General features: G+C 61.5%; 2 protein-coding genes across 7 annotated transcripts in view; one reads left to right on the top strand and one right to left on the bottom strand.

Moving 5' to 3' along the window:
• Positions 1-182: 182 nt before the first annotated feature.
• GRIN2C (glutamate ionotropic receptor NMDA type subunit 2C) lies at positions 183-17668 on the top strand. 4 transcript variants are annotated; one of them, XM_086687960.1, is made up of 14 exons: positions 807-1384; positions 1544-1774; positions 5567-5980; positions 8282-8880; positions 9211-9325; positions 10264-10475; positions 10629-10794; positions 11131-11284; positions 12635-12760; positions 13069-13298; positions 13682-13842; positions 14375-14562; positions 15496-15728; positions 16151-17668. In XM_086687960.1, the coding sequence occupies exons 3-14, from the start codon at positions 5582-5584 to the stop codon at positions 17243-17245; spliced, it is 3678 nt and encodes a 1225-aa protein (XP_086544086.1). In that variant the 5' UTR covers positions 807-1384; positions 1544-1774; positions 5567-5581; the 3' UTR covers positions 17246-17668. The 4 variants fall into 4 exon arrangements, with proteins under 4 accessions (XP_086544083.1, XP_086544084.1, XP_086544086.1 ...); XM_086687957.1 differs by lacking the exons at positions 807-1384; positions 1544-1774 and adding an exon at positions 183-361; XM_086687958.1 differs by lacking the exons at positions 807-1384; positions 1544-1774 and adding an exon at positions 184-361 and having other exon boundaries at positions 10632-10794.
• Positions 17669-20036: 2368 nt separating this feature from the next.
• SLC38A12 (solute carrier family 38 member 12) overlaps positions 20037-25669 on the bottom strand; it is a 59315-nt gene continuing 53682 nt past the window's right edge. For all 3 annotated transcript variants that reach the window (XM_086687962.1, XM_086687961.1, XM_086687963.1), the window contains exon 10: positions 20037-24063. In XM_086687962.1, the coding sequence (XP_086544088.1) occupies positions 23303-24063 (761 nt within the window). In that variant the 3' untranslated portion in view covers positions 20037-23302. The remainder of the gene's footprint in view (positions 24064-25669) is intronic.

Genomic DNA, 25669 nt, shown 5'->3' with positions numbered 1-25669 from the left:
GGGGCGGAGGCGGCGGGCCCCGGCGGGGCGGGCCCGCGCGGGCGGCGGCGAGCGCTCAGCTACAGCCGGCTGGCGAGCCCTGGGAGCCAGAGGCGCGGCGTGCCGCCCAGCCCGGGACGGAGCCAGGCGCCCAGCGGACCCCGGGAGGGCGCGGGGCGCCGGGCGCGGGGCGGGGGCCGGCCCTGCCCAGCCCGCCAGGCCGCGCCGCGCCGCGGACACGGGCCCCGCGTTGCCCGGGCTCAGGTGCCCGCCGAGCTAGGACGGAGCGCGCCAGCGCGCGGGGCCGAGGCGCCGGGACATGCAGCGCGCGGGAGGCGGCCGGCGCGGGCTCTCGGCGCGGGCGCAGCGCCCCTTCCCCCCGGTGAGTGGCGGGTGGCGAACCGGGGACGCCAACTTCGCCGCCAACTTGGGGCTGGGCTCGGGCGCCGCGCGGGCAAGGACGGCGGAGACAGACGCGGGAGTCCCGGGGACAGTCTGGCCGGCGCGGGGAGCCCGAGGAGGGGGCGGCCCGGGGCACCGGGACCCTCGGGGACCGGGCCTGGGGTTCGGCCCTGGGGCGGATGGAGAGGAGGCGAGAGAGGGAGGCCGAGGTGACAGGCGCGAGGCGGACGCGAGGGAAGGACGCGGGTGAGGCGCCCAAGACGTTCGTCTCCCCGGTCGCGGAGCCCTCCAGCTCCTCCTTCGCTGGGCGTCGCGGCGCCGCGGGGGAGGGGGCGGTGCGGGGACGCGGGAGTCCGGGCTGCCGGCCCCCGCAACTGTTGCTGCTGGAAGCCCGCTGGGCGGGGGAGCCCGGCCGGGGGCTGGGGCCGCGACCGGGCGGAGGGGGCTGGAGAGGGCCTGGGCAGAGAGGACGAAAGGGGGCTGTGGGTGGTTCCGGGAGCTGGGCCCCTGCCTCCCGGAGGTCTGCTGAGCGCCTTCTGCGCGCATCTCCCTTGACACTCCCCCGCCCCTTCGCACGCTGCGAGTCCCCCGGGTCCTTATCCCCCCAGCTCTCCTCCTCCTCTTCCCCGCCCGGCATAGCGCTCCCTCCTCTGACCTCAGGGAATCAGCGTGGGGTTCACGGGGTGGTGGGATCTTCCCAAATGCTGACCCAACGTCCGGTGGACCCGGGCTCCGAGGGCGCAAAAGGAAGGCTGGGCGAAGAGGACCATGGGAGAACCGTGAGCCCCGCAGCGCTGGGCCCTGGCTGTCGCACCAGCGGGTTTGCTCAGGTCTCCCGGGGCTTCGACAAGGATCCCCGACGGCGGGGAAGGGAAACCCGGAGCCTCCTGCTGCAGAAGGCGTTTCGTGCCCAGGCCTGGGAGGCCTTGTGAATGCAAGGCATCAAGCAGCCAGGAAATCCCCAAGGGTGTGCGTCCCAGGACCCTTCCAGAGGTCCTGCTCGGTGAGCGAAGACGCGGGGCTCCCAGCCGGGTTCTTGACGCTCACACCATTGATCCACCCTGCTTCCTAGCCCTGCTGTCCCGGCAGGACTTCTGGCTGGGTGCCCCAGCCCTCCCATGGTGGTAACACCCTGGCTCGGTCTCCTCCGCTGGCTCCACAGGGAAACCGAGGAAGGCTCGTGCGCTTTATCTTGGAGCCCGTCTAGTTTCTGGCTGCGCCAGTCGGTTTCAAGTCTGCTCCTAAACTCCGTACTAAGAATTTGAATAGGAGCGTGAAGGGGAGTCCGGGAGGCTGGAGACCAGACTTCTGGGTTCACCCCAAGCCCTGGCACCCCGGCCCACAGCCCCGTCAGCCAGGCGAGCTCGCCCCCCGCCAGCCTGCGGGGCTTGCGGTGAGTGGGGGTGGGGGCCGAGAGCCGGGAACGCCTGCGGGGTGGGGGTGGGGTGTAGCAGCGCGGCGGGGGGCGCGGACGTGGTGCCCAGTTTGGCCGCCAGGAGGCGTGGCACGGGTCCCGGAGCCCGGAGTCGCCGCCGCTGCCGCCGCCGCCGCATCGCGAGTGTCCTTGAGCCGCGGGTGACGGTGGCTCTCGCCGCTCGCGCCCCGTCCTCCCGCGGGGGGAGCCTGATGCCACGTTCCCTATGAATTATTTATCGCCGGCCTAAAAATACCCCGAACTTCACAGCCCGAGTGTAAGAGATTCCTGCCAAGGGGAGGGGGCGGGGCGCCCCCCGGGGGGCCAGGGCGGAATCGGCGGGGAGGTGGAGGGGGCGGGGTAGTTAATCTTGGAGGGAGACTTCGGTGCCCGCGCCAGTGGGAGCGAGATGCAGCGGCGGTCTTTTCCCCTGACGCCTGGGTTCGGATTTTTAGCTCAGCGGAAGTGCAGGAGGGAAGGAAACCCGACGGCAAAGGAGAGGCCGCTTACCAAAGGGCTGTGGATATAACGGGGCCGAGCAGCCGGGATCCCCCTGCTCCCCCGAAGCAGCGCAGCTGGTGGGTGGGGCCTCTTCCTGGGGCCAAAGCTCCTGGCCTGGGCGGCGGGGGGCGGCGGGGGAACCACCAGTGTCTGGTGTGTGAGTGTGCCTGTGCGCACATCCGTGTGCGGGAGCCTGCCTGGGAATGGGGGAGGGGGTTGGAGGGCGAGAAGAGCCCTCAGCACGCGGAGGTTCTCAGGCAGCTCAAGGTGATGCTGAGTGTTTCAGAGGACTGACCACTGCCACCCTCCCCTGGGTCTTTTTGTGGTCCCCGCGTTCAGTAATTTACCAGCCTGTTAGCGAAAGATGCGAGACGCTGAGGGAGGGGGCAGAGGTTCCTAAGACAAAGTCAGGTGTGTGGCAGGGGCATCATCTGGTGGGCAAATACCTGCCAGTGGCATAGTAGGGAGCTTCCCAGACTCTGAGGGGTAGGGGTAGGAAGGGCAGGTGGCCTACAGCCCCACCCAGACCCTATGTCTTGTCACCTGCTGTGTCCCGAGCCCAGAGGGACTAGGGCAGGTGCCCTGTGGGAGAGGGATTTAGGTTGGGCCCTCAAAATTCTGGAATTTTGTTGTGTAGGCAAGAGAGAGACCATGGGAAGAGGACATTCTAGCCAGAGGGAGGAACAGAGCAGGGACCTGGGGATGATGACAGTGGGGGCTGTCTGGCTAACAGACTGGCAGGAGCGTGGAGTCTATGGAGGGGAGAGAATGCGTTGGTGTCTGGGTGTGTGGGGCCCTAATCATGGGACCAAGGTGTCTGGACTTCATCTGTGGGCACCAGGGAGCAGCTGTGCTGTCTGAGGAGAGGGTGCGGTGGCCCTCTGAGCAACGTTTCAGATCAGTGGGGTGGGAGGGTGGGGTGGTGGATGGGAGGTGGAGGGGTGGGGGGCTGGGGCTGGGGCTATGACCCTCCTGCCTTGTGGGGGAGACTGGATGTCATGTGGTGATAAGACCCTGGGGTCTGAACCTCTTTGAATCTGCCCGTTACTCTTTGAAGCCCAGAAATTTGCCTGAAGGAGCCCCTCCCGCCCAGTCGCATTCTGTGCTCACTCCTGACGGGAGGCACCACCTGCCTCAACTTCCTCTTCTCAACTCCAGTCCCAGGGGACACCTTCCCACAGGGGGAGTCTCTGGGGGCAGGGCCCCCTAGGAGTTGGGGGAGGGCCCGGATCCTGCATCTAGAGTCACGTTTTTCCAAAGAAGCAAAATGAGAGCTACATGCATCATTTAACATTTTCTAGTGGCAACGTTAGAAAAAGTAAAAAGAAACGGGTGAAGTTAGTTCTAGCCGTATATGTTTAACTCAGTGCACGTGACATTATTTCAACACGTAATCAATATAAAAAATATTGAGATACTTCACGTTCTTGTTTTCATGCTAAGTCTTCAATATCGGGAATGTCTTTTGCCCTTAGAGCAGACCTCACTTCAGACGAGCCACATTTCAAGTGCCCGTAGTCACATGTGACTGGTGGCTGCACAGCACAGACCTGGAGCTCAGAGCTGGGAGGCAGAGCCGGGGGAGGCTTGGGGCTGCCCAGGGGGTGGGGAACCTATTGGGACCCGGCTGTGGGCAGAGATGGGCACAGACAGGCCTGGCAAGGGAGGGGGGACATGGCAGTCCCTTTTGCGGGTATAACTTGAGATCCCTGATTGGTGGTAGCTGAGGTGTGGTGTGGTGTGGCTTGGGCTGCAATCTCAGACTCATACATGTGTTTGGGCTGACGTTCTAAGTCGATGTACCAGGAAACCATACACGGGTGTGTGTGGGGGGGGGGGACTTCAAGGGCACCAGAACGAGTATCCATTCCCTCCCCTGCCAAAAATCCTGTCTTCTCAGCCTAAATTAAACCAGGTTCACCCTGGTCACCCTTTGGCTCCTGGTCCCTTTGGCATCCCCCGTTCAGAAGTTTTGCTGGGGATGTGATGGAGATGGAAAGGGGTGGCACTGCCATGGCCGATGTCCAGCTGGGAGAGAGAGCTGCATCAGTGGGCACCACTCACTGACTTGGCTGTTGGTTCCAATCCAAAGCAATGATGTTTACTTAGCAGGGATACGCATCACGCCCTTGGGTGAGGTCAAAAAAATCCTGCACACTAGCGACGGCCTGGGGAAACAGCTCGTGTGTGAGACCTCAGGGTCCCAGGTGACCCTGAGTCCTGACCAAGTCAGTGGTGTCACAGCCCTGCTGTGGAGTAGGTACTTCTAAGTTGAGGCCACTCAACTACTAAGTTGTTTTTTTTTTTTTTAATTTTTTTTTCAACGTTTATTTATTTTTGGGACAGGGAGACAGAGCATGAACGGGGGAGGGGCAGAGAGAGAGGGAGACACAGAATCGGAAGCAGGCTCCAGGCTCTGAGCCATCAGCCCAGAGCCCGACGCGGGGCTCGAACTCACGGACCGCGAGATCGTGACCTGGCTGAAGTTGGACGCTTAACCGACTGCGCCACCCAGGCGCCCCTCAACTACTAAGTTGAGTGGGGGTGTATCAGGCCCAGGAGGACGGGGCTCTGTGCCAAGTAGGGCCACGCAGAGCAGGGCCCTTAGGGATGTTAGTTTCAGTTTAGGATGGGGAACACGGAGGCAGGGCAGAGAGTGTCACAGAAGCTGCCTTCTTTCACCTGGATGTGGGCTGTCGCTATAGGATAAGGATGTTGATAGCAGTGGGGAGCCCCCATGCTGCTGTGAGGTAGGTCCCATGTTATCTCAAGAAAACATGGCTTCCCCAGGACCACACGGCTTCCCCAGGACCACACGGCTAGTCAGTGGCAGAGCTGGGACTTGAACTCAGGTCTGTCTGACTCAAATCCATGCACCTGGACACCAGACTAGCATTTTCAGTGTGTCCTCCCAGGGTAGGGCCCAGACAGATGAGTTTCCAAGGCTCTGGCCTTTGCAGCCAAGCACACTGTTCAACAGCAGAATGGAAGTCGTGAGCACTGATGGGGACTCACGTTCTTCCTGCCCCCACCCCTCCAGAGAGCCCTGGGGACGCTCAGCTAACCTGTCTCTTCCTCTTTATCTGTGTCTGGCTCTCCCTCCCTCTCTGCCTCTCTTTGTGGAGGGAGGTTTTCTCCTTTTTTCTTTCATCCTTGGGATGTGTGTGTCTCTGACTCCTCCCCCCCTTCCCCCCCCCCCCGCACTGTGTGCTCATCTTTTCTCTTCGTGCTTCTGTCTCCCTCCCTGTACCCACCTTGATCTCTCTGCAGGACCCTCTGGTGGACATGGGTGGTGCCCTGGGGCCCGCCCTGCTGCTCGCCTCACTCCTCGGTGCCTGGGCAGGGCTGGGCCCGGGGCAGGGTGAGCGAGCTATGACGGTGGCCGTAGTGTTTGGCAGCTCGGGGCCACCGCAGGCCCAAGCTCGTACCCGCCTCACCTCCCAGAGCTTCGTGGACCTGCCTCTGGAGATCCAGCCGCTCACCGTGGGGGTCAACAACACCAATCCCAGCAGCCTCCTCACCCAGATCTGCGGGCTCCTAGGCGCTGCCCGTGTCCATGGCATCGTCTTTGAGGACAACGTGGGCACCGAGGCCGTGGCCCAGATCCTGGACTTCATCTCCTACCAGACCCATGTGCCCATCCTCAGCATCAGTGGGGGCTCTGCTGTGGTCCTCACCCCCAAGGTGCCTGTCCAAACTCATGTCCCCTCATCCCGTGGGCCGGGAGCCGGGCTGGGGCTGCAAGAGTGGGGCTGAGGCTGGGCCAGGGAGAGACTTCAGCTCTGGGAAGCTGGGATTGGGTGGTACCAATCCCAGCTCTGGGAAGCTGGGATTGGGTGGTGGGGGCTGAGGGTGTGACATGGGTGATGGGGGAAGAGGCTGTGGCAATTATGTTCTCGTGTTCTAGAAGATAAACTTTCTGGGCTGCTTTCACATTGTGTCTGGATGAGGCGGGGTGGGTGGCAAGCTCACCTCTGGCTTAGGTGGGAAGCCCCGGCCCACCTTCTCTCTGCTTCTTGGGCCTTCCTCGGTCAAACTCCAGACTCAGGGGCAGAGGCCAGGCTGGGCAGGGGATCCGATGCAGTTAACCCGCAGGGGAACACCCAGTGTCAGGCCGGTGTCCCAAGCATGGGGGAGGCATGCCCTCACAGATCTGCAGCCTGTGGAGACAAAGTTTTAAAGACACGCTAATCTATAGTCACAGCTGGGACAAGCATTCTGAAGGAAAAACACAGGAGGGTCTAAGAGGGCCCCGTTTGGGTAGAGGGTTGGTCAGAAGGTCTCCTAAGAAATCATATAGAAGCTGAGGCCTGGAGGATGAGGGAGAGTTGGCAAGGTGTGTGTGTGGGGGGTTCAAATGGGGGGCAGTGTTCCCACCGGAGGCATCAGATGGTGTGAAGGCAGCTAGGTAGAAGGAGCTGGGAGGATTTGAGAGAAGGTTGGAGACAGAGGGTGGGATTCTGAGCACTCAGGAAGATATTTGGGTTTTATCCTAAGTAACTGGAGAGCCAAAGAAGGTGTTGAGGGGAGAGACCTATCTGATTTGCCTTTCTTTTATGATTATTTTTTATTAGGGAGAAACTTGAGCATACATAAAAGTAGAAGCGTATAATGACCCCATGTACCGTCCACCCCTGACCAACCCTGCCCCATCCTTCTCCCCGCTACTCCTCTCTCTTCTGTGTCATTCTGAGGCAAAGCCCAAGCATCCTATTGTCCCATCCAGACATATGTCAGTATATATCTCTAATAGATAAGGGCTTAAAAACCGAACCACCACATGATCACATCTAGAAAATAATAAAAACTCCTTAACATCATCAAATATCCAGCCGGCGTTCAAATTCCCCCCTTGTTTCATAAACATCTTAAGTGCTTATTTTTATTAATTTTTTTAACGTTTATTTATTTTTGAGACAGAGAGAGACAGAGCATGAACGGGGAAGGGGCAGAGAGAGAGAGGGAGACACAGAATCGGAAGCAGGCTCCAGGCTCTGAGCCATCAGCCCAGAGCCCGACGTGGGGCTCGAACTCACAGACCGCGAGATCGTGACCTGAGCTGAAGTCGGACGCTTAACCGACTGAGCCACCCAGGCGCCCTAAGTGCTTATTTTTAAATTTGGTTGCTTGAATCAGGAAACCAGTTAGGTTTCCATGTGGCAATTGGCTGACGTGGCTTCGGAGCCACAATCTCTAGGATCCTCCAACATCTTTTTCTTGCAATTTGCCTGTGGGAAGAACTGGGTTACTTGTCCTGTAGGGTTGTCCCCGGTTTGCTTTTTTAAAGACGGGGACAGCAGTCGCAGTGTGGCGAAATCTTGGAGGGCCTGCGGTGGCAGGAGGGACCCCTCAGTTAGCAGGGGATTGCGCTAGTCCAGGCTCGAGCTGGCGTGCCCTTGGCATTTGTGATGGTGGAGGCAGTGGGGAGTTGGAACCTTCTCACCCACAGGGCTCCGTGGGGTGTTTTCCTAGGAAGCTTTGGTCCTGGCAGTAGCTCTCAGCGTGGTGGCTGTCTTAACAGTGCTTTAGAAAAATACAGACGCCCAGAGTCCCATCTCTGAGAGTGTGGTTCAGTTGGTCTGAGGCACTGCTTCCCAAACTAGCGGGCTCAAGAATCACCCGAAGAGCGTGTCAAGGTACAGATTCATGGGCGCCATCCCCAGAGGTTCTGATCCAGTAGGTGTGCGATGCGCCCGAGAATGTGCATTTTCCGACACACTCCCAGGTGACAGCTGATGCTGCTGGGCTTTGATCCAGCATTGGTCGGGCGCGAGCCCGCAAAAAGCCCTCCAGATGATTCTAATGGGCAGCAGGGGCTAGGGACCACATCGGGGGCGGGAGGCGGGTGTTGCAGCACAGGGTCTCCCGGGACGCCCCGCGTCTAGGGGACGCGGGCGCATTAGGGGACTGCAGGAGGAGGCAGAAGTTGGGGCGGGGCGCTCCGAGCCCCGCCCCGACTCAGGCCCCGCCCCGCCCCGCCCCCAGGAGCCGGGCTCGGCCTTCCTGCAGCTGGGCGTTTCCCTGGAGCAGCAGCTGCAGGTGCTGTTCAAGGTGCTGGAGGAGTACGACTGGAGCGCGTTCGCCGTCATCACCAGCCTGCACCCGGGGCACGCGCTTTTCCTGGAGGGGGTGCGCGCCGTCGCCGACGCCAGCTACCTGAGCTGGCGGCTGCTGGACGTGCTCACGCTGGAGCTGGGCCCGGGCGGGCAGCGCGCACACACCCAGCGCCTGCTGCGCCAGCTCGACGCCCCGGTGCTGGTGGCCTACTGCTCGCGCGAGGAGGCCGAGGTGCTCTTCGCCGAGGCGGCGCAGGCCGGCCTGGTGGGGCCCGGACACGTGTGGCTGGTGCCCAGCCTGGCGCTGGGCAGCACCGACGCGCCTCCCGCCGCCTTCCCCGTGGGCCTCATCAGCGTCGTCACCGAGAGCTGGCGCCTCAGCCTGCGCCAGAAGGTCCGCGACGGCGTGGCCATCCTGGCCCTGGGCGCCCACGGCTACCAGCGGCAGCACGGCGCCCTGCCCTCCCCGGCTGGGGACTGTCGTGGCCACCCCGGGCCCATCAGCCCTGCCCGGAAGGCCTTCTACAGGTGGGCACCTGCCCGGGGCATGGAGTGGGAGGGGGCCGCTTCAGCGGACCTGGGTGGCTACACCTCCCACTAGCTGTGTGCCTGGGGCCAAGTTAACCTCACCTCTCTGGGCTTAGTTTCTTCAACTGAAAAAAAAGCCAGGTATGAGGTGTGGTGAGGATTGCAGGGGGAGGGGTGTCAATACAAAGAAACAACAATAATTGCACAGTCAGTGCTACTTGGGGGTGGTGATAGTGGTGACGTAGAAGGTGGGGGAGGGGGCATCTGGTCCTGGGCAGGGCTGCTGGCAGAGCTAACCAGGGACACCCTGGTTTCTCTGCCCCATCGCAGGCACCTACTGAATGTCACCTGGGAGGGCCGAGACTTCTCCTTCAGCCCTGGTGGGTACCTGGTCCAGCCCACCATGGTTGTGATCGCCCTCAACCGTCACCGCCTCTGGGAGATGGTGAGAAGGGGGTGAGCCCAGGGTCCCTTGGTATCCTCTCATTTTGTCCCTAGTCCCTCTTGTCCCACAGCTGAGCAGAGGGTCCCTTCTGCCCTTCATCCAGCCCCTCATCCTTCAGGTCTCAGCTGAAACATTTGCACCTGTGCCAGGGTGGGTGCTGCATCTCGGCTCAGGGCTCGACTAGCACCCTAGCCTCCCTCCACTACAGAACTGATCAAACACTCTTATCATCTAGTCTGGCCCCTGGGGGAGTAACCCACAGCTATGCTGGTCAGACGGACATGTAAACAAATAGATTTGGGGATGCTCACTGCTTGAGGAGAGATGTGTGGAAAGCATTATGGGGGGGGGGGGAAGAGGAGGGCCAGAAACCGGTTCTGCCTTCAAAGGAAGAAACGGGAGAAAGATTCACAGAAGTTGGGACGTTTGGGTTGGGCTGTGGAGGGTTGAGTCGGAGGCCATCAGGAAGGGATACTAGCCTGGTATAGACAGAGGGGCAGAAGGGTCTGGGACATTTTAAAGTGATTTGTTTGGGGGGGGGTGTAGAGACTGAGGAGGAAGTGTGGGGAGGGGTAAGGTGGGCCCGAGTGTGGAAAACTTTGAGCACTGGGCAAAGGATTTTGTACCGAGGTGGGGGGTGGGGAGGGTGGGGAGATGTCTCAGGTCTGGGCTCGAGGAAGATGCTGCAGGCCAGCAGCAGTGGGGTGGCTAGATGGGAAGGCGTGGGGGCCAGAGGCTGGGAGGAGACTGTAGGGAGCCCCCCCCCTTTCTGGTCCATGCACAGCCCCTTGCTCTGCTCTCCAAATGCTCCTGCCCCAAAGCTCCCCAGGTTAGGGAGGGAGACTCTTGGCCCTGGTAGGTCCCACCAGAGGCCCCCACCTAGAGGGTGGGGGTAATCGGGCTGGAGGTCCCAGGCTGAAGCTGGTCACCTTTTGCAGGTGGGTCGCTGGGACCATGGTGTCCTCCACATGAAGTACCCGGTGTGGCCTCGCTATAGTGCCTCCCTGCAGCCTGTAGTGGACAGCCGGCACCTGACGGTGGCCACGCTGGAAGAGCGGCCCTTTGTCATCGTGGAGAGCCCTGACCCCAGCACGGGCGGCTGTGTGCCCAACACTGTGCCCTGCCGCAGGCAGAGCAACCACACCTTCAGGTCCGTGCGAGGGCACAGGAAGGCCCGGTGTGAGCTGTGTGCTGGCGTGTGACGGCAGGCGCGTGTGTCTTATGCCTGGGTGTGGGGGCGGGGGCCACCTGCCAAACTGGGAGTTGCTGCTGGCTCTGACTGCTGGTGGTCTCTTGGTGGCAGCAGTGGTGACACGGCCCCCTACACCAAGCTCTGCTGTAAGGGCTTCTGCATTGACATCCTCAAGAAGCTGGCCAAGGTGGTCAAGTTCTCCTATGACCTGTACCTGGTGACCAACGGCAAGCATGGCAAGAGGGTTCGAGGCGTGTGGAACGGCATGATCGGGGAGGTAGGCCCGCCCTTGCGGTCCACCTGAGCCCACCCCCCTGCCCGCCCGCCACCCCAGGCCCCATGCATCGCTCAGCCACCCCTAGATGTTCCTGTGCCGGGGGTCAGTCAGGGCGGAGCCTGGGGCCAGCTCCCACGGCTCTCCCAGTCGGCAGGGGAGAGGGGTTGTCACCAGTGATGCTCCCTGGGGTGGTCAGTAGTGCAAGTGGGGCTCTGAGGACCCCAGATGGGAACAGCCCACTCAGTCAGGGGGGTGGTAGACGGGGGTGGGGGCTGTGGAGAGTGCTCCAGCCTGTGGGACCCCTCCTCCAACCCGGCCCGGCCCCCACGACCCCAGGTGTACTACCAGCGGGCAGACATGGCCATCGGCTCCCTCACCATCAACGAGGAGCGTTCCGAGATTGTGGACTTCTCTGTGCCTTTTGTGGAGACGGGCATCAGTGTGATGGTGGCACGCAGCAATGGCACCGTGTCCCCCTCGGCCTTCCTGGGTGCGGCTCTGGGTGGGCGGGGATGGCTCTGGGGTCTGAGGCGCAGGCGCAGAGACGGGGAGTTTGGGGTGGGCCTCAGAGGGCCAGCGCAGCAGCCGCGGGCGCCTTGGAGGTTGGCCGGAGGCCTGAGCTGCAGGACGGTAGGATGCAGAGGGATAGGAGGCGAAGTCCGTGTTCCCTCTGAGTCTGAGTGTTGGGTAAGGAGGGTGGAGGGGTCACTGTGAGGGGCAGGGAAACCGGGAAGGCGGGCCGACTTCAGGAGGCGCCTGGGAGGCTGGGACACACCAGGGGAGAAGCTTCACAGGGGGCTGGAGGAGCCAACCCAGAGAGTGGGAAGTAGCAGTAGGAATTCAGCCTTGTGGGGGCAAGCCCCTTCGTGCCAGGCCTCACACTAGCTGCTGGGGAGACAGCCACAGTCCTGGCCGCTGCCCAGCGTCCTGTCAGGAAGTCAGTGGGCCCTGGAGTGGGGGATTTTCAGAGAGCCCCGAGGACAGGCAAGCCTCAGCCAGGAGCAGAGGAGAGAATCCCCTTCCTGCTGTGTGGCCTTGAGCAAGTCACTGAACCTCTCTGATCAGGATTCCTCAGCTGCGTAAGAGACAACAAGCCCCACCCCCACGGGATGGGCATTGCGGCAAAGGACACAGTGCTTATGGCAGTAATGCCTGCTTGCTCTGGGAGACTGAAGCCACTGAACAGATTGGTCAGAGAAGCTCAGTTGGTCTCCCCAGCTCCTGGGGCTTCGGGGCCCCGTCAGGAGGATCAAGAGTGAGACTTGATCTCAGAGACCCTGATTCCAGGCAGAACAAACAGCCAGCCATCAACGCTGGGCCAGGCGGGGCACTTCCAGAACAGGAGTGTGGTTAGCGGTGCTGGCCGGTGAGGGAGGAGAGGGAAAGAGGATTCCTTGGGCATGCTGGTGATACTTGGGATCAGGCTGGGTGGGGAGGAGGAGGGGGATGGGAGATGGAGTGGGTTGCAGGCAAGGGGGTGGGAGAGGAAGGGGAGAGAGCATGGGGCGTAAACTCCCTTTTTGTGAAAGGAAGTTGGGGGTCGGTGTGGGATCCAGGGGAGATGTGTAGTCAAAGGGAAGTTTCCTGGGGTGGGGTGATGGGACCCGGTCCCAGGGCAGAGGGGAAGGGGAGACAGAGAATGCTGGAGAGCCTGATCTCTCTTGGGGGTGGTCTCTCCCGGGGCCCTGCTGCTCTGAGAGTCAGAGACCCCTTGGCTCAGTCCTCGGAGCTGACGGGCCCCACTTGGACCATGTGGACGCACCTGTCTGCACCCAGTGCTCTGGGCTGTGGGTGGGAAGGACAGTAGTGAGGCCTCTGAGCTGCCTCCCTCTGTTCCCAGAGCCCTACAGCCCTTCAGTGTGGGTGATGATGTTTGTCATGTGTCTCACCGTGGTGGCCATCACAGTCTTCATGTTTGAGTACTTCAGCCCTGTCAGCTACAACCAGAACCTCACCAGTGGCAAGAGTAGGCTCTCACCTAGGCCTGGGAGGGAGGGAGCATTCTGGATGGGTGGGCTCAGGGCTGCAGGGGCCCTACAGAGAAGGCTGGATCCTGGGGGAGGTCTCTGGCTTTTGGACAGCAAGCAGGGGCCAATCAGATATATGAGAGAGAGAGAGAGAGAGAGAGAGAGAGAGAGAAAGAGAGAGAATGAGAGAGAGAAAAGGGAGACAAGGTGGGTTGGCTTGCCCTGGAGGGGCGATGGCTGGGGATAGGGCCCCACCCAGGACAGAGTGAAGACTGGGGTCCCTCTGTGCCCACCCTCTCACCCCCAGAGTCTGGGGGCCCATCCTTCACCATCGGCAAGTCTGTGTGGCTGCTGTGGGCGCTGGTCTTCAACAACTCGGTGCCCATCGAGAACCCCCGAGGCACCACCAGCAAGATCATGGTCCTAGTCTGGGCCTTCTTCGCCGTCATTTTCCTCGCCAGCTACACCGCCAACTTGGCCGCCTTCATGATCCAGGAGCAGTACATCGACACTGTGTCTGGCCTCAGTGATAAGAAGGTTCTGGGGCTACAGCTAGCAGAGGGCGAGGGGTGCTGAGAGCAGGGGTAGGCCTGTGGGACACAAAAGGGGAATCTGAAATGGAGCAGGGAGTAGGAAGGAGCTGGAGACCTGGTTGAGGGGAGGGCTGGGGCCTGGGGCGAGGGGGCGGATGGCTCAGGCGCATCGACAGAGTGGCCTTGGGTAAGTCTCTTCCTGACCTGGCCTCAGGTTTCACCGTTTGTAAAATGCAGGAGTGGCCCAGACGGTCTCTCTCAGACTCCTGTGCCCTCACTCTGCAAGTGCAGACTCCAGGGCTGGGCGCCGGGGATGGGGTCGGGGAGCGCTGGTGTGTCCGCAGGCTTGGACGGAGGTGACGAATGGCGCCTGCCCTCTGCCCGCAGTTTCAGCGGCCTCAAGATCAGTACCCACCATTCCGCTTCGGCACGGTGCCCAACGGCAGCACAGAGCGGAACATTCGCAGCAACTACCGAGAGATGCACACCCACATGGTCAAGTTCAACCAGCGTTCGGTGGAGGATGCGCTCACCAGCCTCAAGATGGGGTGGGTCCTCAGCCCTGCACCCACCCTCTGACCGTCTCTACCCACATGTCTCCCCGTTGACCAGCCTCAGCTCTGGCCCTGTCTGGGAGACCCAAGGTGGAGACATGGAGGCCGGGGTGTCCTGTAGGACTCGTAGGGAAGGGGGAGGGAGGTCTGGGGGCAGAGTGAAGTTTCAAGCAAAACTGGAGGCCCACCATTTGGCCCACAGATGCAGCTGAGATACTGAGCAGGGTTCAGCCTTCATCTGAGTGGTGGCTGTGACCTTCTTAGGGTCCTAGGGAGACGGAGGGGCTGGGCACGGAGGGAGTGTTCTCTGGAGGCAGAGGGTCCCCTGGCCTCTCTGAGAGGAGGGGAGGTGGGGTCCCTGAGCTATGGAAAAGGGCTCTTCTCTGCATTCAGGATCCAGGGGAACCAGAGAAGTCTCTGCCCACCCAGCTGTCTGGTCAGTGCTCAGCGGGCTCACGCAGCCCAGACCCCTGTCAGGCCCCAGGTTGGGTATCCTCATCTCACATGACCCCTGGCCTGTCCCCAGGAAGCTGGATGCCTTCATCTATGATGCTGCTGTCCTCAACTACATGGCGGGCAAGGACGAGGGCTGCAAGCTGGTCACCATTGGCTCTGGCAAGGTTTTTGCCACCACTGGCTACGGCATCGCCATGCAGAAGGACTCCCACTGGAAGCGGGCCATAGACCTGGCGCTCCTGCAGTTCCTGGGGGATGGTGGGTGCTGCTGCTGGGGACCTGGGGTCCAGGGTGGGCCGTGGAACCTGAGGTGGGGACAGCTGCCTGATGGCCGGTCAGCATCTCCACTACCATTCTCTGAGTCCCAGGGCCTGTGGGCAGGAAGAGGTCTCTGGGAGTGAGGCTGGGGCAGGGAGGATGGGAGGGTGGCATTTGGAAGGACCACATGGAAACCTGGGGAAGGGGTGGGCTTGCCAGGAGGGAGTGGGAAATAGGATTTCAGGAGGCTCCCTGGAGGGCAGGAAGACAGGAAGGAGCTCAGGCCACACAGTGGGGCTTGGGGGAGGCTGACATCCTGTCTTTTTTCTCTAGACCCCTGTCCCGGCCATTTCCATCTTGAGGTCACCTAGGATAGTGCCAAGGGCCTGCCTCATCCCAGAGCTGGGGCTCAGGCTTGCCTTGGGACAGGGGGCTCACATATGTAAGCAGTACAGCGGAACCTGCCCCCAAACCCAGAGCTTTCAGTGCTATGAGGTCAAACTGATTTTCCATCAGTGCCACAGATTGAGAGTGATAGCAGTTAAGGTGCTGGGATGTCCTAGAGGACCTGGGCTTTTAGTCTCTGTGTGCCAAGCTCTGTGCCTGGCTTGTAGATGACCAATAGGTTTGACCCAGGTGTGAATGATAGGTAACATACCACGTCTGCCAGCTTTTACTGGGTGTGTGTGTGGGGGGGGGGTGGGCATGTCCAAGGCTGGCATTGTCTACCCCAGCCCCCACTCTGCTTTCCTTTCTTCCTGCTCATTGCCACCTCCCTTCCCCCACCCCCATCCTGCCCTTGCTGGCTAGATCCCTCTGTGGTCCTGTAAGGGGCTGGCTCCAGACCCCTCCTTGCTCCAGGCTTGGGCGAGCATTGGGAGGGTCTTTCCTGAGCCAGGTGTGCCCCGACCCCCCGCTCCCGCCTCTCACCAGGGGAGACACAGAAGCTGGAGACGGTGTGGCTCTCGGGGATCTGCCAGAACGAGAAGAACGAGGTAATGAGCAGCAAGCTGGACATCGACAACATGGCGGGCGTCTTCTACATGCTGCTGGTGGCCATGGGACTGGCCCTGCTGGTCTTTGCCTGGGAGCACCTGGTCTACTGGAAGCTGCGCCACTCAGTGCCCAACACGTCTCGGCTGGACTTCCTGCTGGCTTTCAGTAGGGTGGGTGGCACCCCACCCCAGGCAGGTCCCAGCTTTAGGGGCACCAACCCAGATAAGTCAGAGCTGGCTATGGCCCCATTTACAGAGGTAAAAACTGAGGGCCTTCCAGCATCACACAGCAGAAGAGAAGCAGAGCCCTTCTGCCGCAGGCTGGGCAGTGTTTCCGAGCCAGGCTGACCGTGTTCGAACCCTCACTGCCATTTACAAGCTGTGTGCCTTTAGGAAGAGATAACCTCTTGGAGCTTCAGATTGCTCCCTGGCAATTGCTCTCACAGTGGCGCAGTGCCGGGCGCATAGGAGGCGCTTAACGAATGTTAGTAGCTTCCTACGACTTCGGACGCCTGGGCTGGTGCTTGGACCGGGAGGCGGGAGGTCCCTGAGAGGAGCTGGCCACTCATGGCTGTCTCCTCCCGGCTGCCCAGGGCATCTACAGCTGCTTCAGCGGGGTGCAGAGCCTGGCCAGCCCCGCGCGGCCGCCCAGCCCGGACCTGACCGCCGGCTCGGCCCAGGCCAGCGTGCTCAAGATGCTGCAGGCGGCGCGTGACATGGTGACCACGGCTGGCGTCAGCAGCTCCCTGGACCGCGCCACGCGCACCATCGAGAGCTGGGGCAGCAGCCGCCGCGCTCCCCCGCCACCCGCCTGCCCCGGCCCGCGGCCACCCACGCCCGGCCCGTCCCCGGCGCCCAGCCCCCCGGGCCGGGGGCCGCCGGGCGGGGGTCGTGCCGCGCTGGCGCGCAGGGCTCCGCAGCTCCCGGGCCGCCCTCCGACGCCTGGGCCGTCGCCGCCAGACGTGTCCCGGGTGTCGGGCAGGCCGCCCCGGGAGGTGCGACGGCCGGTGCAGGCCGGGCGCGGCGGGCGGCACCTCTCGGCCTCCGAGCGGCGCGCGCTCCCAGCGCGCCCCCTGTCGCCCGAGCGCTGCCACTACAGCTCCTTCCCTCGAGCCGACCGGTCGGGGCGCCCCTTCCTCCCGCTCTTCCCGGAGCCCCCGGAGCCAGAGGACCTGCCGCTACTCGGGCCGGAGCAGCTGGCTCGGCGGGAGGCCCTGTTGCGCGAGGCCTGGGCCCAGGGTCCACGCCCGCGCCACGCTTCCCTGCCCAGCTCGGTGGCCGAGGCCTTCGTCCAGCCCCGGTCGCTGCCCACTCGGTGTGGCCGCCCGGCCTGCCGGCGCTTGGCGCAGGCGCCGTGGATGCGGCTGCCGTCCTACCGGGAGGCCTGCCAGGAGAGCGTGTGGGCCAGGGTCCCCGTCTGGCCACACAGACAGCACGCCTGCCTGCACGCCCACGTGCCGCTTTGCTGGGGGGCCATCTGTCCCCACCTCCCCCGCTGTGCCAGCCATGGCCCTTGGCTCACTGGGGCCTGGGGGCCTCCGAGGCACAGAGGCAGGACCCTGGGGCTGAGCACAGGCTACAGGGACAATGGGGGGCTGGAAGAGGTCAGCAGGGTGGCCTGTGGGACACACGGCTTCCCTGGACCTTGTACCTGGAGGCGGATCTCCAGCTTGGAGTCAGAAGTGTGAGGGGTCAGCTACTGTGGTTCCTGGTCAACTGGATTCTCTGCCTGGCACTTCCAGGGTTAGTGCGGGCAGGCGTTTCTGGATTCCGCCTTGAAATCCTGGCCTTGGGTCCCCAGTGACAGATGTCTTCCATGGTCAGTTGAGTGACCTCGGCGGTCTCCGGTCCTGGTGTGGTCCGGGTGGGCTGTTGCTGTCCTCTTATGCAAAGCCCTTCCCGCCTGTCTTGGAGTCACCGGGAGCAGTGATGTCTCCCTGCCCTGATGTTAACTAGTTTCTAGTCAAGACTGCGGGGGCCTGGTGTAGGAGTATGGTGGCTGGAACTCGGGGTGGGGGCGGGGGGCTGTCCCCCCACCCCCACCCCCTGCCCTCCCTGACTGGAGTTTCTTCTCAGAGCGCTGGGGCATTAAACAAATCTTTTACAACCCACTGGTCCTGGCTGCCTCATTCTGCATCCCTGGGAGGGAGGGGGGCACCATAGCCTATAGGCAATAAAGCACCTTGGGGGTATCCCAGCGGGGTGTCCACCTAGAGAAGGTGGGCAGCTCCCTGTGGGGGAGTATCTGGGCAGCAGAAGCCGCTTGGTATTCAGTGGCTCCTACCCACCCTGGTGCTGGGTGTGACAAATGTGCTCAGCATGGGGGCTCTGGTGGTGACGGATGGAGTTCATCCTTTAATCTCCTTGAAAAGAGGCTCATGCCAGGGGCTGTGGGTGTCCTGCTTTGCTAGGGGCCCAACTGGAAGCCTGATGGTGTCATAGTGGGAATGGCAGAGGGAGGTCTGCTGTGGGCAGCCTGTTGGGCTCTCCTGGGCCCTGGCTGGCTGTATTCTCTCCGTGGGGGATGTGCAGGGCTCCGAACTGCCTGCTGGCTCTGGAAGCTCGGCACAGGTGGCTTCCGAGGTCAGACACAGCTCAGCCTTGCTGGTGCCGGGACCCCTGGTGGGGGGGGGGGAGAGATGGTCAGAGAATCTTCTGGATGTGTCAGTCCTTCACCCTCCCTCTGGGCTCCCAGCCCCACCTCCTTTCTCTGTCACATGTCATCAGCCCTGGACCATCTAGAAAGATGGCTCTTTTTAACAATTTCCAATGCTTTCACATCAGTGGTGAACATGTAGCCCCACAATGACTCTGTACAGTAAGCACTCATTCTTCCATTCGTTCCACAAACACGGTTAAGTGTGATTGGTGCCGTCAGACCTTTTCCAACTGTGAACATGTAAAGCCTGAGGCCTTGCTGTCCTTGACAAGTTGGGTGAGGCAGGGCAGAAATTACCTCCATGTAACAGGGAGGAGGTCGGGGAGGGCAATGCTGAATGCCAGCAGCACGTGCAGCCGCTGCCCCGTGTCCTTTCCCATACATCCTTGCTGGATCCCAGGAAGCTGGGTCTCCTTTCCAGTCTCCAAACACTCCACTACTGGGGGTGGAGTCATGAAAACTGGAAGTTTTTTGTTTGGTTTTAGGCATGAGAGCAGCTGAGATGCTAGAGTGGGGGGAAATTTCTAAAAACCCTCCATTTGTGTCTGGAGAGCTGGACTATGCCAAGAATGGGAGGCCCTAGTCCATTAGTCAAGTTCATGTCCTCTGCCCTATGGACTTCATGGATCCAGGTCCAGAATTGCAGTGGGGAGGGTGGACCTCAGACACAGGTGGTAAATGTGGGTCTAGGTGAGTGCTCGAGGCCTTGGAGGGGAGTTTGACCTTGAATGCAGCCACCGGTGGTGAGAGAGTTAAGCCCCTGGACCTACCAGCTCCCCCTGGACCTGACCCCTCCTGCTCCCTGAATCTGAGTGCAGCTCTGGGTGAAGGGCTGCAGCAGGTAAGCCGGGAGGAGTCTTGAGATCCAGGCTGCTCTCCGCTCACTGCCCAAGATCATTAATAACCAAGAACTGGAAAGATAATTAAAAGCCAAATATGGAGCTGAGCCTGTTGCTGACTGGCTCCAAGGAGGGGCCCATCCTGCTCCTGGAGCCAGGCTCTAGGCTGCCTCATTCTTTCTCTAGGAATGTCTTCTGGGGAGAAGTGGGCCCCACAAGAAGTGGAGGCAGGGAAGATGCCTACTGTGGGTTCAGACCTTGCTTGGCCTGGCTCCCCAGCCTCTGGCTCAGAGCCATGATGCCCCCTGTGCCTCCACAGAGGACCAAGGGCCCTGCACTATCGAGAAGAGGGCAGAAAGCCTGGCGGGGGCAGGAGGGAGCTGTGTCGCAAGGCCATAGATGATTAGTCATCATAAACAAGGCCTGACTGTGTAGCAGAGAGCGAGCTGAGTCCACCCAGACGCCAGGCACCCAGATGCTGGCTTCTTTGTTTGGTGGGAAACAAGAGGGGGCCCTCGGTCACCTGTCTCAGTAGGAGGAACTCCTATCTCTCTGCTGCTGCACGGCTGTCTCCTCGCCGGGCTTTACTGAGAGGCTCGTCGTCCACACCACCTCTCTCCTGGGGCCCGTGAGCGGGCAGGGAGCAAAGAGCTTAGCAGGAGGTGGGTATGATGGCCTTGGTCAGGATACCTGGGCTTTAGTCCCAGCTCCAGAAGTCTCCAGCAGGGCCTGGGTTTGGCTCTTTGAAAGTGTCCTTAGGCTCCCCGGAGCCAGAGACCACTTTCTCTCCCAAAGCCCTCCGGACCCTGAAGCATTCAGACCAGTTTCTTGTTTCTGAATTGTAGCAGGCAGTTGCTACAATTCATCAGGCGGCTATGAAACCAACCAGGTGCCTGTGGGCCCAAACCGGGGTCTTCAGTGAGTCTGGGGCCTGTGGCTACGAGTGTGATTATGGCTGGCAGTGACAAGGGAGCCAGACACCAGTACAGAGTAGCTTTATTGAGCACTTCTGCGCCAGGCACTGAGCTCACTACTTAAGTTCCCACAACCGGTCAGTGGCGCAGGTACTATTGTCCCCGTGCTACAAATGACGAGGAAGAGTAGGAGGCTCGCTGCCTGCATGGGGCAGTTCTGCCTTCTTGGTCCATGGTCTTAATCCCCAGATTATGCCAAGGCCCACGCAGAGAGCACCCAGCACTGTGCCTGGCACATGCCAGGCACTGAGAAGCTATTACTTCTCCTTTTCTCCAACTGACACCACCGTGAGCCCCAGCCCTGGGGAGGAGGGACTGAGAACCTCTCCCGCAGTCCTGGATCTGTTTCAGGAGACCCAGCTTTTCAGTGGCCCTTAGCAGAGCCACCTGGGTGTCAGCCCTGCCCAGGAATCCGACCCCGAGACAGGCGTGGTCTCAGCCTTACACCTGCCCTCAGTCACATGGCCCTGTGCCAGGCCCCTCCCCCGGGACTGGTTTCTCATGAGGTGGGGAGCGGCCCCCATCCCCCCCCACCACTCTGACTCTAGTCTCTATTGCCGAGGCTGCTCCCGGCCCCGTGTGGTGAGAACAGCTGTGTAGCTAAGGGCCTGGCAAGGTGCCCGCTGCCCACCTTCCACCACTCAGCAGTGCCTCCCAGCCTGTCACCTGCCATCTGCCCCATCTATAAGCCCGCAGCCGCCTCGCTGGCCTCAGGTGAGGGAACAGGCAGGAGCCCCTGGCAAAATGGCATGAGGGAACACGGTCTCCCACCTTGGCCTGGCCTCGGGGTCAGTCCGGGTGAAAGGCGTTAGGTGGAGGCTGGCGGGTTTATGTCCTCCTCCACGGAGACATCTGTACCCAGGTCAGGCTGGGCCGGCATCCTTTTCTGCCCTCCCCACCAGTGACCTCGGGGGCCCATCTGTAAAATGGAAATCAGGAGCCAGCTCGCCCCCCTCACCACACTGACGTAAGCACTTGCAGCCAAGTGTGCCTGACGCACATGGTGAACAAGCATCATCGGGGTTCTGTCTGGCTGTTGGGCCTTCTCCCCCTTGCCCTAAGCCCCCTGGCTATCAGCAGTAGAGAGGAAGACGACCCCATCTGACCTCCAGCAGGTGAACACGGAGCTGTAAAGGATCCCAGACAGTGGCAGTGGTGAGCGCCCTGGGTTACCGTCAGGGATGTGGCCAGCTAGGGCTGATTCCGTCCCTCCGGGCCTGGGGCTGCCCAGCTTGGAGTAGGGGAACGCAGCCACCAGACTGCACTGCTGTGTGGCTCCAGATTGCCACATTAATCAACCTGGGCTTTATGATGCTAATAAATTTGCGTCCAAAATTTGGTTTGGAGCCTGGGGCAGCAGGATGATTTAATTTGCTTTGTCCTTAAGCAAGAGGGAGTGTAAATGGAGAAGGGTAAGGACCGATGTTTTGAGTTTTCAGCAAACAGCTGGGCAGCTGCAGATCAGCCCAAGCCATGGGTGTCCATCACCCAGGGGCCCTCCCTGCTCTGCCCACCGGGGGTGGGGCCTCCTGGGAAGAAGCCACAATGGTACATGGGGAAGAGTCGTCTATTTTCCACATGGATGGAAAATCACAACGTTTGGGGACCGGCTGCGAGATGTGTGGCAGCAGTGAGAAAGCAGACCATGGCCAATCATGACCAGGGGTTCTCAAGGCTGGGGCAGCCAGGGGCTGGGGCGGGGAGAGCACTGCCTGTGGACTCCCCAGGTCCTCCTCCCTCCCCTTCGGAGACCACCAAGGGCCCCAGGACGCCCGGTGGTGTCGCTCCGTCCAAGGTACAAACACTGCGCCATGCAGGGAAGGCTGCGGAGATCCCCTAACGAGAGCTGAGCAAGGCACTAAAATCAAAAGGGGGATGGGGTGGGGGCTTGAGACCCCACCCCAGAGAGGCAGCTCCAGGTCAAGCTGCTTTGGGCTCCAGGACAGGTGGGGCCAGGCCCAGGGTTGGGGGCACGCCAGGGAGGGTCAGGAAGAACCCCCAGGTCCTGAAGCGGAAGGCACATTGAAAATGCAGTTTGCTAGTCACCTGTGTTTCCGAGAAGGGCTGGCCCAGCAGGTGCATGCATGCCTGTGACAGGGAGGGGACCACGGAAGAGCTGGTGAGGTGGCCAGGAAGCCACCCCTCCTTCCGTGAGAATGGTGGCTGATGCCCCATCTCACTCCACAGCACCCAAAGGTCACAGAGAGTATGAACAGAGCACCCAGAGCCTGGCTCAAAAGGGAGCCACGTGAGCCACATTTAGTGCTGGAGTGGGAGCAGGGACAGCCAAGCCTGCTCTTGCTTCGCAGACCTCACCTCTGACAGGGTGGGAGGCACAGCCTGCTCACCGCTACATGCCCAGGGTGCCCCCGAGCCACCGTGATGGTGGGTGGGGGTAGCTCCCTTTAGTGGTCCTTATGCACCGCCCCCCTGCACTGCAGGAGACCCTGAGGGCCCCAGTGGGGCAGTCAGGAGAGCAGAGAATCCCTTTGAGGGGTCACAGGCTCTGGGCTTTAAACTGGCTGCCAGGCGGCTGTGCCCTGAGGAAGGACTGCTCCTGCCTGATGCTCCTGAGTCACCCCTGGTTCAGGAGCTCAGCCAGGTGCTGGCACCCACAGCAAGGGCCCTCAGAGCCACAGTCAAGGGACCCGGGTGCCTATCAGCACTTCCTGTTGTCATCGGGGCTGGCCAGGCTTTCTCTGGGGAGTGGAGTGGCACCTGTCCACTCCAGGCCTGAGGGGAAGGTGGGACCTGCCTGTCACTGGCAGTCCTGGTGGGGAGGAGAGTTAGGGCCTGGGATTTGCCCCAAAAAGGCAGCAGCTACGAGTGGAGTCTTCCCAGACGAGGATGCAGGAGGGGCAGGACGGAGGAGGACGGGACGTGGCCTCTGGTATAAATAACGGGAGGGCCAGCACTGCGTCCCTACTGTGCGGTGGGAGGAACCCGCCCCCGGCAAGTAAAGCAGTAACCGGTCCTGGAACTGGGACGGCTGTGTGCCCAGGTTGTGCGGCTAGGCTGGCCAGCGGCAGCCCCAGGCAGGGGGGCCTGGGAGACAGGCTGCCCTGACGAGTGAAGCGAGGCGCGGACTGCGTGGGATCCTGGGTGGAGAGAAGACCCCTAGCAGGAGATGTGGAGGGTGCCCTCCGCAAGTCTGGCCTCGCCTGCCCCATGCAACCCTGGGAAGGAACTAGCTCTTGGCTCTGCAGGCGGGAAGGTGAGTGATGGGGCCAGAGTGGAGCCCCTGCCTCTCTCGTCACCGGACACATTTTGCCATCAGACCTTGGTCTCACTGAGGACGATGTTGGCAGTGACGAAGAAGAAGCAGGAGAAAGCCCAGAGCAGCACAAAGCCCACCCAGAAGGCGTGGCGGAAAGGGGACCTGTGCTTGTTGATGGTCCTGTAGCCCAGGGCCAGCTGGGTGTCCTTGCGGCTGTGGTACACCAGGAAGGCGGGGATGACGTACTGGATGCCCGTGCCTGCGTAGGCCCCCGTGATGCCCACCAGGGACTCCAGGTCGTGGGTGCAGAAGGCCACGAGCACCGGGGGCAGCAGGGTGATGGTGGGGAACACCACGCGGTCCACCACCCAGGGGTACGTGCCCCCGTCACGGTGGAAAAGTGTTTTCCAGTTGTTGCGGAGGGTCACGGCGATGATGGGGAAGTTGGTGCTGATGGTGAAGACAGGGAAAAGGCCCAGGAAGAAGCGCACGGCAGCCAGGCTCACGACATCGCAGCGCGCGAAGTTGAGGGTGTACATGTCCATGAGGCTGTCGCCGCGGAAGCAGAAGATGGCGGTGAAGCAGAGAAGGCCGTAGAAGGCGAGGATCAGCACGTAGTCCAGGAAGACCAGGCGTGTGAGGTGGCGCTTGGAGGACACCGGTGTGACAAGTGATGGCAGCGAGTGCTGGCACATGAAGGAGTAGACGCACACCCCAAACAGGTTCCGGATCCCGGAGAAGTCAGCCAGGGGCGGGTGCCCCTCTCTGTGCCCGTTCCCGATGCGGACCAGGGCCAGCACGATCATGATGGCAAAAGCTGGAAAACAAGAGGGCAGTCAGCCAGCTGAGCGGGAACCGGCCCTTCCCTGGGGAGTAGTCGGTTCGGTGGCACCTGCCCAGGGACCAGAGCGCCAGGGGAATCTCAGAGTTCACGTGACCCTGATGACCACGTCATGGGGCAGGTCAGCCGTGGCTGCAGACCACGCTACCCCTCCCCAGCAAATAAGGGAATGGATCTCTTGGGGGCCCTGGGCATGAGAGGGGGCTGCGCGGGGCGGTCAGCATGCGCCCGCCCAGGCGCTGCCCAGCTCCCTTAGGGGGCTTCTCTTGGAGCAGGCCTAGGTCGGAACTTGTGCTCACACTCCCTCCCTTGGCTTAGAGAATGTATGCATGGGGAGTAGGGGCCGGGAGGGGGGGGGGGCACAGAAAATGTGGGAGGGGGAGTCCTCCTGGGCCACGGGCACCTGCATCTGAGGGGGTGGGGAGTGGGAAAGTGCGCTGGTAGTTCTGCACAGAGGTGGGCACCCAGGGGCCTACACCAGGCAGGAGGTGGGGGGGAGATGGCACCAAGACCAAGGCTGGGGAGAGCTGAGCCCTCTGAGCTGCTGGCGTCAAGGCAGGAGGCAAATGGCACGCGGCTCTGCGGTCCTGGGCCTGGTGGCAGCGGTAGGGGACAAGGGAGTACCTCTGACCCAGGTTACCTACAGGACAGAAGGGGGCCTAGGACCATCTGTTCAGAGCAAACAGGGCCCCGACTGGCCTCACCCGGCAGCCTTTTACAACAGCCCTCCTAAGGTCTTATACCCGGAGCCGGGCTCATCGGCTGGGGCTCCAGTACGCAAGCTCCCGAAGGCAGACACACTTCTACATCCGGCTGGTGCCCCTCTGTGTCTCTGGCTTCCTGCATCTGCTATCCAGATTGCCCAGAACCCTCACTGTTAGCCATCGACACACACAGGCACCACTGGTGTCCCCTAACCCGTGTGTCTATTCAGACCAGACCTGATGGCCTCTCTAGCCTGTCCCCCAGGATAGTTATGTCTCTCATTGGGCCACATGGGAGAGCAGGGAAAGGGACAGCGGGCTGAAAGAGGCCGGTTCCCAGACATGCAACTCTCCTCCCCAGCCCATCACAGGCACAGGGTCCCTCCCTGCCATCCCCTCAGGCCACATCCCACTCCCTGGCTCCCTGGAAGGAAGTGGCCTTTCTCCTGGGACTCACAGAAAGCCGGACCAGTGTCTTCCCACAATGACACTTGGGAGAGCAATGGACAGAAACGTCATCTATCACTTTTAATCAGAAATGTCTGACACCAGGGACAGCAGCCAGGGTGGGTGGCGGTGGGGGGGGGGGGGGGGAGGAGAAGGAAGAGGCCTGTGCAAATTGCCAATAAAGAAGATGATTTGTTTCCTCTTCAGCCCGCTCTGGCCGCTCCTGACTCTGAGTGCCCCACAACTCTCGCTGCTCAGAGACATGGCCCCTCTTCCTTCCGTGCTCTGGTCGGTCAAAGCGAAAATGACGACCCAGCCCCTCCTGTGGGGTCTTAGCCTGGAGAAGTGCCTCTGGATTAACCCTCTGGAGGGTGGGGAGGGGCTACAGGGCAGCCCAGAACCCTGCCAGCCTGGCTCATCCGATCTCTGGA

The sequence above is a fragment of the Puma concolor genome, chromosome E1 (assembly GCF_028749965.1).
Source record: "Puma concolor isolate L17-30 chromosome E1, mPumCon1.1.hap2, whole genome shotgun sequence".
In the NCBI taxonomy this organism is placed as follows: Eukaryota; Metazoa; Chordata; class Mammalia; order Carnivora; family Felidae; genus Puma; species Puma concolor.
This window is presented reverse-complemented; position numbering and strand designations above follow the sequence as displayed.